Source organism: Thermoascus crustaceus, assembly GCF_041956765.1.
Source record: "Thermoascus crustaceus strain CBS 181.67 unplaced genomic scaffold VTN00scaffold_5, whole genome shotgun sequence".
Taxonomy (NCBI): Eukaryota; Fungi; Ascomycota; class Eurotiomycetes; order Eurotiales; family Thermoascaceae; genus Thermoascus; species Thermoascus crustaceus.
The window spans coordinates 503,484-518,364 of record NW_027192531.1 but is presented as its reverse complement, the minus strand read 5'-3'; the positions used below and the strand labels follow the sequence as shown (position 1 = coordinate 518,364).

The following is a 14,881-nucleotide window of genomic DNA, read 5'->3' as shown; positions in this document are numbered from 1 at the left end:
TTCGGCGAAATGGGGTCCTATTATTATACTTCTCATGTGACGGATTTGGTTACAATGGATATGGGATACAATGGAGATTTGCTTGTCCTCGGTACCCAGCCCGTGGTACTTCCCTGCAAGATACATTCTACTTGTATCATATACGAATGAGACGATGAACTACTGTTGGAAGGACAATCTAGTAACCCCGCATTGTCCTTAGAAGATTAATAGTCCGTGTAGTCAGCCTGTGCGTCGAATCTTCGGTGGCGTTTGGGCGGTGGCAATAAGGCGGCGGATGCGTGCCCGCTGCTCATCCGCCCGCTCGGGTGGTCCCCGTAGTCGGGCCAGTCAGCGGATTATCCCGAGCTCCGCGATCATCGTCACCGAGCCAGAGCGTATGTCATAGTCTAGTTGTCCGATGTCTTCAACTCTGCTTTGCTCCTTTTGAATAATGGAGACACCTGTGCTCAGCCCTGCAGAGCCCACAGCAACCTCGAGACCCGTGGTCTGAGTTCACGGACGATCTGTTAACCTACGAGGCACCGAAGTCATGTTCCAGTCCTTCACTGGTAGCTCTCGCCGCCCGCGACAGGTCAATCTCTCGAGCCGCAACGCGAACCCCTTTGCTGCGTTTCCGTCTGGAAGCAAAGTCCCCCATGGCGCAGGTCCCCAGAATACACTTGCCATAGCGCAACAGGAACGGATATTGAGGCAGCAGGAGCGGGAACGATTGGGTGCAAGCCGCGTCATTCAACGGACATGGCGGGGCTATAGAAGCAGGAAGATAACACGCAGCAACTGGCGAGCGGAATGGGATGCTGTGGAACAACAGAGGACAGGTGATCTGCCTCCGTTCGAAAATGTCGCCGAGGTTGAGAACTTTGAGCTTCGTCCTCCGGTCCCATACGCGACCGCGGGGGAGTGTTTATTACAGCTGAGGTTGCTCCTACACTTTTTGGAGACGAGAAATGCAAGCGACGTTCTGCGGTTGGTGTACTTTTCAAAGGCCTTTCAGAAGACCCTCGTGGAGGTACCCACGATTGCTACTGAGGGCGAATGGACAACCCTGCTTTTGAGGCTTGCGAAGGCGACGCTCCGTGTGCTACGTGCTTCGGCCACGTCTTCTTCAGCGCCAGCCCTCTTGATTGGCCATCTTCTGCGGCTGTTGGTATTCCTAACAAGCTTGATCCCCAAGCAGATGGCACGGATTGCAGAAGAATATTATTCTGTTCTGGCAGTTCTGACACAGAACATCAAGCTCCTTCCAAAAGGAACGAACCTATCTAGAGATGGTCTTGTTGATAGTGTACTGGCCTTGCTTCGGCCCATCACTTCTGAGACTCTCAGTGCATACGAGTGGTTTGCGAAGAGATATCTCGTAATCCCCGATCTTGAGAGTTATCTAGGAACAATTGAGGATTTAGCGACAAATATCAACTACAAGCTGCTAGCATCAGCGTTGGACGCTCACATATCACAAGTTGTTCAGAGCCTTCCAAGCCCTGAGGATATGAATGCTCGTCTGTGGTTGCTTGCGTACTTTATCTTTTTCCATCGACACACTCTTGGCAGTGGTGCAGCACAGCAAGCTCCAGATCTCCAATTCGCGAAAGTGGTGTCTACTCTTCTTAATTCCACTGCATCATATGTATCACGTCGCCTCGAAGCCGAAGATGCAATCGAGAACGAGCTGTCTGAGAAGCCACCACTTCATCCATTTGTTCGGGAGCAGGTCGTCAGTCTTGTTAAACAGCATAGCATTACAGGGCTTCTGTCTCAACCTCCGTCAAGCCATCTTTCGCAAGGAGCACTAGCGGACACTCAATCCGATGCGTCAAGCGAGGCGAAAATTCTTGCCACATACGCTTTGACCCTTCTAAGGGTATTCCCTCGTCGGGGTGATGACATCCGTATGTGGTTGTATCTTGGATCAGCTTCGTCGGCCCAGCGTCTCGACAAACCCAGCGAACGGATACCTGCGATCAAATATTTCTGGCAGGCCTCACGATCTACCAAAATATTCGAAGCAATTAGCCAGGACACGAACAACGTGCTTCCCCTGCTGAAACCAGCCCCTTCTGGAGGTTCTCAGCGCGGCAAGCTCCCAGATATGTCTCAACAAGAAAGGGACCAGGAGTGGACAATTATACTATTGTTCCTTGAGCTGTATACATTTGTTCTGAAGGTCATGGATGACGACGAATTCTTTTCGAGCGGGTCTTCATTTGTGGCAACTGCAGGTACAAGGGTCTCCTGGACTAAGGAAAGCGCCCTGCCGTTGAAGGATATCAAGGATATGACCGTGTTCCTGAAAAACCTGGCTTTTACGCTGTACTGGAACGCGGCCGATTTGAATGAAACCAGTGCGCCACAGGAGACAGGTGGCATTGGAAGCTACTTCAGTTCAGCTCCACTTCCGCCGGACTCGATGGCAAGTGTCAAGGAGATAGAACTCAAAAATAAGGACAAAGGGCTGCCCGGAGTGACAGGAATACCTCTAGATTACTTCAAGGGGCTAGTTACGGGGCTGCTGAGGATGATACACGAGCGAGAGTAAGTTCTCTCCGTTGAAATTAGTCTAGGTCTGGCCATTTACTTACTGATCTTTGTTTTGTGTAGTTCGAGACGCAAGTTCCTGCCTGATGGACATTGGCTCATGACAGGCCGTTTTGATATGGAAGGGTTTATTCCTGCAGTGGTCGCGGAAGAAGAAAACAGGCATCAACTCCAAGAAGGGGAAGAAGACGACGAAACCCAAGATGACTATTTGGACGATATTTTCTCTGAGCCTTCTCTAGGTCTGGTCGGTACCGGACGGGCTCAGCAAGCTCGTCGAATTGAAGCTCTGAGGCGGCGGCAGCAGCAGAATGCTCGGAGAAAACAGCTGGAAGCAGTTGCCCCTCGGCTCGAGATTCTGAGAAACATGCCATTCTTCATTCCGTTTGCGACCAGAGTGCAAATATTCCGGGAATTCATCTATAGGGATCAGATGCGCAGAAGACAGGGATTCATTGACCCTGACGCCTGGCGGATGTCTGTTGCCCAAGCCACAATGGGGCGCATGATAGATGGTCGTCCTGCGGCCATAGACATTCTCAGTCGCCATCATGCGGATATTAGGCGAGAAAGAGTGTTCGAGGATGCCTTCGATCAGTTCTATGACCTGGGCGAAGGCTTAAAGGAACCTATCCAAATCAGCTTTATTGACAAATTTGATACGGTCGAGGCAGGAATAGATGGAGGAGGTGTCACCAAAGAATTTTTGACCAGCGTAACCAACGAAGCGTTCAAGTCCTCTAATGGGCTCAATCTTTTCGTTGAGAATGATCAGAACCTGCTATATCCGAACCCAGCGGCAGTGGAACAGCGGAAAGAGCTCCTCAGAGAGGCAGGTTTTATTGAAGGCAGTCCCGAGTGGAATGAGCAGATCCGTGACCTACTCAGACGTTATGAATTCCTGGGCCGTATCATAGGAAAGTGTCTCTATGAAGGGATATTGGTCGATGTCAATTTTGCCGGATTCTTTTTACTGAAATGGGCATTGACAGGCGGGACGAGCTCTGCCCAGAAGGAATCTGCGTATCGGGCTAATATCAATGACTTGAGAGATCTGGATGAGGGACTGTACCAGGGACTGGTAAGTCTTATCGGACCATCGTGAATCGATACAGCGGCTGACCCTGGATTCCAGCTACAATTGAAGAACTACCCTGGAGACGTTGAAGACTTTGCTCTCAACTTTACAGTCACTGACACCATACCCGTTCCTGGTTCTGGAACCCGCACCATCACTAAGGATTTGAAGCAAAACGGTTCGAATATTCCTGTCACAAACCAGAATCGTCTCGTTTACATCTCTTATATCGCCCGCCATCGTCTACAGATTCAGCCATTCTTGCAGACAAATGCATTTCTACAGGGTCTAGGACAAATAATCCAGCCGTCATGGCTCTCTATGTTCAACCAATCCGAGCTGCAAACGCTTGTCGGTGGTGATTCTGGTGACATTGACGTGGCTGACCTGAGGCGAAACACTCTTTACGGCGGAGTATACACCATCGGAGACGACCAGGAAGAACATCCTACGGTCAAATTGTTCTGGGAGGTCATGGAGAACATGACGAATGAGGAGCGGCAGAAGGTGCTCAAATTCGTCACGTCCACTCCACGGGCTCCTCTGCTAGGCTTCAGTCACCTCAACCCGAGGTTCAGCATCCGCGATTCGAGCGAGGACCAGGATCGACTTCCCAGCACCAGCACCTGTGTGAATCTACTGAAGCTCCCTCGCTACTCCAACGCCAAGATTCTGCGGGAGAAGCTACTGTATGCGATCAATTCGGGAGCGGGGTTCGATCTGAGTTGAATTCTCCGTGTGCCACTTTTCATTTCCACGGAGATTCTCATGCAGTTTCCTTGGGGATATGGTTATTCTGTTACCCGACCGTCCTGGGTCTAGAGCTTTTCTGTGGTGGTTTCTGATCATAGCATAGTTTTGGCGTCTCTGGGGGTCCCTTGTGCATGTCTTCGCGGTGTTGGGATGTATCTACCGAGTCCGTGGCGAATAAGAAATCCCCAAGGTAATTGTGCGTTGTCTGATTACTTGTTGTAGTAGCTCTGAGATGTTCCCCCATCGGACAGCATAGATTTCTAAGACGGAGGACTGGCATAGGCTGCTGGAACCAGGTGGCCATGTCAGGACACGCCACAGCGTTGCCACAGACGCATTTCTGTGTCCGTATAGGCCGAAACAACAGTCTTCTGGAGGATTGCCAGCAGAGACCAGTGTTCGGCGGGCGTTTCCCACGGTTCGCGGCATCAGCTCGCCAGTCGGTCACGGGAGCAGCGGTTTGCCGCTGCCACACGAAAAACTTCAACGCCGCAGCAGTGGCCCGATCGGGTTTAGTGGCTCACTTCACAAAAATTCCCTTTGAGTTTTCCAGAAACCCCGTCAAAGGCCAAAAGCTCTTTCACCACCACCACCTTTCCTACCACCCTCGCATCTCTTCTTGCTACCCTTTAGCATCCTTCTATTTCTCCCCTTTGCCCCCTTTTCCCCTTCGGAAAAAAACATCCTAAAAATAACAAAAAAATCGAAAAATCTGTGAAAAACCCTACGTCTCTCTGTCTGTGCGGTGTTGTGCAAGTTTTCTTCGCCTGCCGCCTTCCTCTTTTCTTGTGATCGTCCACTTCACATCGTCGCTAATCCTTAGCTCGTCGTTCGTGGAGATTCACACACAAACCACCCCTCAACGCGTCGAGTCACACCTCTTCTTGCAACTTCTTGCTTAAAGGTGCGGCGCAACCTCTCGTTCCTCTCGGATTCGATAACGGAAGACAGTACGTTCCCTTCTTTCTGAACTTCCCCGCGCGACATCGCGCCTGCACCACTGCAGCCGTTGCAAGACCGCTGCGCAATATCGTGTGAGAGTCCATCGTTGACTGAAGCGTCGATCCAGAGTAACACCATCAAAATGTCTGCCGAAGTTTCCACCGCTCCTACCACCGAGACCAACACCAATGGCACCCCTGACACCGGTGCCAACGGCACCAACACTGGTGCCTCTGAAAATGTCGCTGTTGAGACCACGCAGACCACGTCTGCTACCAGCAGCACCACCACGACCCAGCCCCACTCGGCCTCGCTCTACGTCGGCGAGCTCGACCCCTCTGTGACTGAGGCGATGCTCTTCGAGCTGTTCTCCTCCATCGGCCAGGTCGCCTCCATCCGTGTCTGCCGTGATGCAGTCACCAGACGCTCCCTGGGATACGCCTACGTTAACTACAACAACACAGCCGACGGTGAGCGTGCCCTCGAGGACCTGAACTACACCCTCATCAAGGGCAAGCCTTGCCGAATCATGTGGTCCCAGCGCGACCCCGCTCTGCGCAAGACTGGCCAGGGCAACGTCTTCATCAAGAACCTCGACAGCGCCATTGACAACAAGGCTCTGCACGACACTTTTGCCGCTTTCGGTAACATCCTGAGCTGCAAGGTCGCCCAGGACGAGTTTGGTAACTCGAAGGGATATGGCTTCGTCCACTACGAGACCGCTGAGGCCGCCAACAACGCGATCAAGCACGTTAACGGAATGCTGCTCAACGACAAGAAGGTCTTCGTCGGTCACCACATTGCCAAGAAGGACCGTCAGAGCAAGTTCGAGGAGATGAAGGCGAACTTCACCAACGTCTACGTGAAGAACATCGACCCGGAGGTCTCGGAAGAGGAATTCCGCAAGCTGTTCGAGAAGTTTGGTGAGATTACGTCCTCGACCCTCAGTCGCGACCCGGAGACCGGCAAGAGCCGTGGCTTCGGTTTCGTGAACTTCTCCACCCACGACAGTGCGCAGGCTGCTGTGGATGAGTTGAACGACAAGGAGTTCCGGGGCCAGAAGCTCTACGTTGGCCGTGCCCAGAAGAAGCACGAGCGTGAAGAGGAACTCCGCAAGCAGTACGAGGCCGCCCGGATAGAGAAGGCGTCCAAGTACCAGGGTGTCAACCTGTACGTGAAGAACCTCACTGATGACATTGACGACGAGAAGCTGCGCGACCTTTTCAGCCCCTACGGCACCATCACCTCTGCCCGCGTGATGCGTGACACCAGCAACCTTGAGCGCCTCCAGCAGGTTTCCGACTCCGAGAAGGAGAAGGAGAAGAAGGAAGAAAAGGAGAAGGAGGCCAACAAGGAGAACGCCAAGAAGGAGGGCGAGGAGGCTGAAAAAGAGGAGAAGAAGGAGAAGGAGGAAGACAAGGAGAAGAAGGATGCTAAGAAGCCCGAGAAGAAGCCTCTTGGAAAGAGCAAGGGCTTCGGCTTCGTCTGCTTCAGCAGCCCTGACGAGGCTTCTAAGGCCGTTACTGAGATGAACCAGAGAATGGTCAACGGCAAGCCCCTCTACGTTGCACTTGCTCAGCGCAAGGATGTTCGCAAGAGCCAGGTAAGTAATATACTTTCTATAGATAGACTCAGCGAGTCTTTACTAACGTTTTTGTACAGCTTGAGGCTAGCATCCAGGCGCGCAACACCATCAGACAGCAGCAGGCTGCGGCCGCAGCTGGCATGCCCCAACCGGTAAGTTACTTCCACATACGCTTTTTAGGAACTTCTTGAGCTAACTCCTTCAACAGTACATGCAGCCCACCGTTTTCTACGGACCTGGTCAGCAGGGTTTCCTGCCAAACGCCGGTGGACGTGGTGGATTGGCATTTGCTCCCCAGCCCGGCATGGTTATGGCCGGTATCCCCGGTGGACGTCCCGGCCAGTACCCCGGTGCCTTCCCCGCTCAGCAGGGTGGACGTGGCATCCCCAACCAACAGATTCCTCCGAACTTCGGTCAGGGCATCCCAATGGGAGCCATGCAGGGCGGTCCTGGAGGCATTCCTAACGGCTTGAGCTACCCTCAGGCTATTGCTCAGGTGCAAGCTTCCTTCGGACGTGGCGCTGGCGGCCGTGGCCAGGTTCCAATGCAGGGTGTGCCACCAAACATGCCTAATGTCCAGGGTATGCGCGGTGGTCCAGGTTACCAGGGCCGTGGTGGCATGCCTCCGCAGATGGGACGCCCTGGTCAGGGTGGCCGCGGACAGAATGCTCCCGCTATGCAGCCCGTGGTTCCCGGCACTGAGGCTGCCACTGGTGGCTTGACCCTCCAGGCACTGACCGCTGCTCCTCCTGCTCAGCAGAAGCAGATGCTGGGTGAGGCCATCTACCCGAAGATCCAGGCCCAACAGCCAGAGCTGGCCGGAAAGATCACCGGTATGCTCTTGGAGATGGACAACGCCGAGCTGCTTAGCCTGTAAGTTCCTTTCGCCGTACCATCTTCTCTGACACTTCAACTAACCCATCCTTTAGGATCGACGATGATGCTGCTTTGCGCGCTAAGGTCGAGGAAGCCCTCAACGTCTATGATGAGTACATGAAGAACAAGGGTGGAGAGAGCGAGGCTACTGGCGAATCCGCTAAGCCAAAGGAGGCTGCCAAGGAGGGTGCTGCGGAGGAAGCTAAGTCGTAGATGACATGTCTCGATTCTTGATATCCGACACTGGGCAGATGAAGCCAGTTGCAACTGGTTCCTAGGTGGGCCCGTTCGGAGGACTTGATTGATGTGTTTCACGACTTCAGTTCCGCTCTTGGATTTCTCCTACCTAATGTTTTTCCTTTTTCTTTTCCCTGGCCCTGATATCCCCGGTTTCGAAAAGTTCTTGTTATGATGTCCTCGCATCCTCCTCTATTGATGACGACATTCGGTTTACCAGGTCCCCTAGTTAAACTCGCTTTGTATGTGTGCAGATGCGATTCACTGCTGTCCTTTTCCCTCAAGTGGTGATGCGCTTACGGATTTTCTGGACAACAGAGGGACAATTGGTACCGGAAAAGTGTTCGGCCATGATGTTTCTCTGACTGATCTTCATCAAATGGGGAGGTTTTCGTCTTTTTCTGCCATTCCTACCTCCGTATCTATTTCACGCATTTGTATCATAGAGTTATCTTTTTTTCCTCGTGACCTGTGTGTCTTTTGGGTGATGTAGTTTCGCGGGGTCGTCACGTGCCGCTTGTCCCGCTTACACCCATATGTGACATGATTGGCCGGCCACCGTGGCTAGATGTGGGGGCACGTGTAGATGACATCATCCTGGGAAGATGGAGAGACACGAAGGAAACGGGGCAGAAAAACAGGACATGCTGTGATGAATGGAAATGAATGAATGGCTTTTTTCGATGGGCGGGGTCAGCGGTGGAATTAAGGGAAAACTATGGTTTGGGCTTTATGTTGCATGTTGTTATGGGTTTTTTTTATTTGTGTGATGTCTTTTCCTTTTATCTTGATATGGATAGATTCCTCTGTTATCGATTGAATGAACGAAGGCTTTCCTGAAAAGTTTTTTTTCCCCTCCAGACTGTTCGTACACCGTGTTGTGTCTAAGGTCACTGTAACGATTGATCTAATCTGGTGGGGTTAAGGTGCCTTCGTTTTCTCGCATGAGGGTGGACTACCCACTTCCGCGATAATCTATCTGAATGAAGGTATTTCCCACTAGGGTTAGGGGTAAAAGGTTATATAAATGCCTGATATGTATATATATCGCGTTCTCTCGCCAACAAGGTGTACTGTCAGATGCATTCCATAAGTAAATATCAAGTGAACTAATTATATATATATATAAAATCAGCATCGCGAACTGATCATACATGTACAGTGTATATCTATATACATACATCAGATTCGTAATGTCTTCCATTCATACACTCATGTAGTTCCGCGGATTCTACTCCAACTGTGTCCCAAGAAAAATAGAGAAAAAAGAGAGCGAGATTCATTCTCCTAGACACGTGCGATTTATCTTGACCACTTCTCCAATTCTGTCACATCATGCCGAAGAATTAATTGGAGATAAAGCATGGTCGCGTAGAAAATATTTAGATTTAGAATGTCTGATCTACATGTACAGTACACGACGGAAAAAAAATAAAAAAATTATACATATTTAAAGATTCAGATTCCCCTGCCCGATCACATCGAAAAGCGACTCCCAGTCCGCTCCCTGAAACAGATCGGTCATGTTCAGGTCGAAGTTCGTAGCGGACGCGGATCCGCTGGGCCATTGGCTGTCTTCGAGGCCGCTGAGGTTCAACGATGATGAGGACGACGTCGGGTGGCCGGTCATGTTCATGTTCATTGTCATTGTCCCTCCTCCGGGCTGAGAAGAGAGAGTGGTGAAATTTTGAGATGGCGCGTTTCGGGGTCTTTTTCTATTGCAGGTTCCCTGGTTGAGGGGACATGAGGGGGTGCTGTGGACTCCGTTGGCTTCCGTTCGAATGTTTCCTGGTGTCTCTTGGGTCGATGGAGTCGTCTCATTCAATATGGGAGAACTGTCTCTTAAATATTCTGACGGCTGGTTGTTTCCGGTGTTGTGATCTCTCATCCGATTTAGTGTTTCGTGCGAGCCGTTGAGTTTGCGTCTCTTCTGACAGCCAAATTTCGAACATTCGTCAGCGTTAGTATGCTTCGTTGTAGACCTTCCTGGTCTTGTGGAAGAATGTTCAGAATTGAGGCTGTCGAATGTAAGATAATTGTTTTGGTCATTGCTCTGCCGCCGTATATTCAGCAATAGCACAGAAAGCGCCATGTGGCAGTGCTTTGCAGTCTCCCATTGTCCGGACATGATCCGTAGGATTTCTAGACATTCATTGATCTCCCTGATGAACGGTTAGCATGCAGTCTCAACGTCAACGTGGTGTTTGACTCCTTGTACACTCTTCATAGGTTACAGGCAGATTAACTTGAATTCAAGCAGAGTGACTCAAACAATAAAGCAGAAGAACAACAGGACTCACCGACAGCCCTTGGAAAGGAGATATTGTTTGAGTTGACAGGCAAACGCAATGACCAGCCCAGACATCCACGCTGCTGACAAGAAACCTGGCCAAAACAATGCCTGGCCTCCATCTACTTGGGCTTTCAATGCTGACAAGATACCTCTAGCAGCGCCGATGCAAGTTTGGAGACCAGAACAAAAGTCTGGCGTAGATGGATCGAGTGATAGTGAAGGACGGTTGATCAAAAGAATAAGATGTTGATAGAGGACAGTAAAGAACGGACCCAGATCGAATGACTCTTCATCGCCTGAAAGGGAGGCATCCTTCCCATGTCTAATAGTTGTGCCTTGTAAGCTAGGGGGCAGGCCATTCCACCACCTGTGGACATCTGAGATTAAGAAGAGGACAGAGCTTCGTCGGACTATGCGGACGTGTATAGATTTGTGGAACAGCTCCAAGGCTCTACCAGTCAGCTTCCCAGCCACAACATAGTTGGCAAGAGGAGCTTCTCTATTGTGCTGCTGCTCATGCCGCTGATCTTCAGCATCATCCAGCTGATGGTACGATGCAAGACCTGGTGAGTTCTCGTTCCTTGCCTCCACAGGTACGTCCTCTCTGGGCCTCTCGAAGGAAATTTCCGAAGGCGAAGTTTCAGAGTGATGTGATACCGTTTTTGGCGTAATCCCGCTACAGACGACAGGATCATGAAGTTCGGAGGCACCCGGAAGGCAGACGTCGACATCTGAATCCTGGATTCCAAGAGGTAAACCGAGTGCTTGGCTCAGGTACCGATCGATGGCATATGCGCACCAGAATATTCTCTTCCGCAGTTGCCTATCGTGAGAGGAGAGTTCCTTGTAGCGAAACGGGCAACGATGGAGACCGGCATGGAGAATAGATCTGAGTATGCAGCCACCTACAGTTGACGCCGTGCGAAGCGACATTGTCGCCAGCAGATATAATTGAGCAGCCAGGAGGGCCTGCAAAGATGGAACATCATGCCTGTAGACTAGCATTCCAAGTAATGAATGAATGTTCGTTGGAGACTTAATTTTCGAATCAGGCGGGAGATGGATGTCAGGGCGTAGAAGACCCGCAAGATTGAAGACGCATTGAAAGATCGTTGCCCAGCAAGCATTCTTGTGATCTGAGTGTATCGATCGTGCAGGTCTATGATGATTATCATCCTCGGAATAAAGCAACTCCATCTCTTGCAGGAAAGTTGGTCCGTGTAGAAATGGGAAAAGCGGGTGCCAAACCCTGAAATACAACATCATCAATTCCTTCGCCTGCTCTAGCGGAGGAGGCTTTCCCAGCGCGCGAACGACGGTGGGATCATAGCTCCATCGACAAGGAATACCAGCTTCTTCGACTGTTGAACCTGAGGTATTGCTTCCATCTGAATGGTTCTTTCCACCCGGTGAGTCTTCACTTCCAACGATTGTATCCTCTGCTGGAGGAAACTCCTCTCCTGGCGATACATGGCTGGAAGCAAAGCTCTTCAAGAAGGCCTGCCGCACTGTATTGATAAAGTAAACGCCACTTGAGCTGCCAACAAACTGGCTTTCATCATTCGAATGCGCAGTCAGGGATCCGACCTCTGACGCTCCTGACATGAAATTCCATGACTCCATTTTGAATGAGACATGGTGCCCACAATGGCTGGGTACGGCTAACACAGGTCGCGCAGTAACAGACCTTGTTAAATCTGTTGCATTATTCAATCACTCAATAGTGACGATATTGTGAGTTTTCAGAACGCAATCGCCTTTGTTCTGGTCCTCTCAGCATGAGCCCGTTGCGAATGCATAGTCAGCAGAATGGCCTTGAGGGCCTTTGAGACCTCTGATCACACCCCTGCAAGGAATAGTCAAACCAGGTCATGACCGGGGCTCTCTCCTGCCCGTCAGTGACTCTCGAAAGCTATGGGTTGGATGGGAGAAATGGCGCGTTCAGATGTCGAGTCACCAGCTGGAGTCAGACGGCTGATAGTTCAACCGAGCTTCTTGACCCCGCACTCGTTCCCGTTCTTCTACGCAGGAAAGTAGAACTTTAGGTAGGTAGCGTCGCCAGCTGACTTAGAGCTTTCTATTTATCCTTTAAGAACATCTAATTAACATAGATAATATGTATTCAATGAGCAAAACTCGGAGGTAGAGAATCGGCGGCACGACTGGACTAGGGCATAGGGCTCGGGGCTAGGGCTCAGGTTGCCCCGCCATATCTCTAGACCCCATCGCATCGACTTTCATCTCAAATTCTGTCATATTGGCATGCTGACAATAATTGTAATCGTAAAGGGTAGGATGTAAACATACATTAATAGAGTGCAGGCAATGGGGAGATGACTTGTATTCCAAAAAGACCTAGAATGCCAGAACAGCATCTCGAGCTCTTCAAACATTGCTGCTACCTCGGAACTTCCCATTGATCGCAAGAAGCATGAACAGTTATGTAATTTAATTTCTATGCAGAAACTACCTAGATAAAAGTATATGTGGGTAGGTATATCACATCACCATGTCATTAAACAGGAACTCGCAATCTACCAGTTCATAAACTGTCGGAGGCAAGGTCGGCCCGGCCAACTAGGGCATTAGGGCCTAGGGCTAGGGCTCGCTTTTGTTGATGGCGGCTTTGTCCTCCACGCGTTATGACCCTCCACGCGCCTGTCTACAACTTCCCCTCCTTCATACTACTACTAGTGATATACAACCTTACTAACAGGGGGAGAAGCCAAGCTTTCTATCAATTGGCAAACAGCGTCCACGACACCCTGCGTGTTCGATGTTCCCCCAAGGTCAGGAGTCACAATCCCGTCTTCACAAACATCCTCAACGCAGCTCATCAATGTCTCTGCGGCTTTCTTCTCCCCAAGCCACGAGAGCATCTCCGCAGCAGACCAGAAGGTAGCGACTGGGTTAGCCACTCCTTTGCCGGTGATGTCAAAGGCACTTCCATGGACCGGTTCGAAGAGTGAGGGATTCTTCCTCGTTGGGTCCAGGTTGCTGGATGGAGCCACTCCAATCGATCCAGCGAGCGCCGCAGCAAGGTCGGATAGAATGTCCATATGCAGGTTTGTGCCGACGATAGTATCCAACGACTGTGGCTTCGATACCATTCGCACGGTCATGGCATCCACCAGCATCTTATCCCATGTGACATCGGGGAAGTCTTTAGCCACTTCGGCAGCTATTTCATCCCAGAGAACCATTCCGTTTCGCATAGAATTACTCTTTGTGACGACAGTGAGATGGCGACGAGGCCTTGAGCGTGCCGTCTCAAAAGCGAAACGGATAATTCGTTCGATACCGACGCGAGTGAAGATTGCTACCTCGGTAGCCGTTTCCCATGGCTGGTGGAGGTGAGAGCGTCCACCTTGGCCGGAATATTCACCTTCTGAGTTTTCTCGTACAAGAACCCAATCAATCCCTCCAGCGGCGGCAGCAAGTGGAGATTTGGTACCGGGAAATGTACGGACGGGGCGAACATTCGCGTATAACTGTAGGGGGCCGCGGATCGCTAACAGAAGACCCCAGAGGGAAATATGATCAGGTACATCTGCTCGAATATCGTCAGAAGCCGTCCGTTTCCCTTCAAGGATACAACTATAATCATAAACTCGAATCTTTATTTATAACAGCAGAATAATGAGATGAAGGTCCTACCAGGGGCTCCAACGGCTCCAAACAAGATTGCATCAAACCCACGCAGGGTGTCCAATGCATCCTCCGGGACGTATCGACCATGTTCTTTGTAATAATCGGTTCCCCAGGGAATGTGCGTAAATTCAATTTCAAAAGTTCCTAGCTTCTTTGCAAGCTTCTCAACCACCTGAATCGTTGCCCCAACAACCTCTGGGCCTATACCGTCACCGGGGATGGAAGCAATGCGGTAGGATGCTCCTGGAGCCATGGTGCAATCTGTGATCAAGGTAGGTGAGCTTGATTCGTTTACTGCTGTCTCCCGAAAGGAAAAATATAAATACAGAAATAAATTCTTGAAAAGGAGACGCAGTATCTAGAAGTATTCACTTGGCTTAGAGACATTGAGAAACTTGTATTGAGCGCTTCCTTTGGGAGCCCTCCAACCCCGAGCGGGGTTATGCTTGAACGTTCATCCAGGCCGAGCTAGCATATCTCCTATCAAGGATACTAGGACCTGGAATTGAGTTAGATAGAACCGAGGGTACATTTTCCTCTCGGATGCCCCATCATCGTGTCTGTCAACGGTAGCTCTCGGTTAAAGGTTCAGCCGCGCCAAGTCTCCGCCTCCGCAGATCGTCTGAAGAGTACTCGCAGCGATCAAGTGCTCGTGGAGGATCGATATAGCCGGAGAAATGTCAGTTGACTCTAGAATCGCATCTCCTTTATTTGGTTTTAGTGCTTTGTTCGTGTTATTGAAGATTTAAATACCACACATATTCGGAATAAAAGGTATACATCGTTCCATCAGCTCTTCTGTGCGCCACCTTTCAGAATGGCTCCTCCGTCACGGGAGAAGAAAGCATCACGTATTACTACCGCTTGCAATCCTTGCCGAGCACGAAAGCAAAAGGTGAGCCGATTTCGAACCGATGTTACGTCAATT

General features: G+C 50.6%; 4 protein-coding genes across 4 annotated transcripts; 2 read left to right on the top strand and 2 right to left on the bottom strand.

Moving 5' to 3' along the window:
- Window positions 1-277: 277 nt before the first annotated feature.
- VTN00DRAFT_7764 (uncharacterized protein) lies at window positions 278-4,345 on the top strand (the record flags this gene model as incomplete). Its single annotated transcript, XM_069434543.1, has 4 exons — window positions 278-377; window positions 531-2,535; window positions 2,602-3,619; window positions 3,674-4,345. The coding sequence occupies 4 exons, from the start codon at window positions 278-280 to the stop codon at window positions 4,343-4,345; spliced, it is 3,795 nt and encodes a 1,264-aa protein (XP_069286030.1).
- Window positions 4,346-5,453: 1,108 nt separating this feature from the next.
- On the top strand, window positions 5,454-7,985 carry VTN00DRAFT_7763 (uncharacterized protein; the record flags this gene model as incomplete). The annotated part of the gene is made up of 4 exons (XM_069434542.1): window positions 5,454-6,914; window positions 6,974-7,048; window positions 7,105-7,769; window positions 7,826-7,985. 4 exons carry the CDS (start codon window positions 5,454-5,456, stop codon window positions 7,983-7,985), a joined length of 2,361 nt encoding a protein of 786 aa, XP_069286029.1.
- Window positions 7,986-9,459: 1,474 nt separating this feature from the next.
- On the bottom strand, window positions 9,460-11,925 carry VTN00DRAFT_7762 (uncharacterized protein; the record flags this gene model as incomplete). The annotated part of the gene is made up of 2 exons (XM_069434541.1): window positions 9,460-10,171; window positions 10,310-11,925. 2 exons carry the CDS (start codon window positions 11,923-11,925, stop codon window positions 9,460-9,462), a joined length of 2,328 nt encoding a protein of 775 aa, XP_069286028.1.
- A 1,067-nt stretch (window positions 11,926-12,992) lies between these two features.
- VTN00DRAFT_7761 (uncharacterized protein) lies at window positions 12,993-14,206 on the bottom strand (the record flags this gene model as incomplete). The annotated part of the gene is made up of 2 exons (XM_069434540.1): window positions 12,993-13,852; window positions 13,960-14,206. 2 exons carry the CDS (start codon window positions 14,204-14,206, stop codon window positions 12,993-12,995), a joined length of 1,107 nt encoding a protein of 368 aa, XP_069286027.1.
- Window positions 14,207-14,881: the final 675 nt, after the last annotated feature.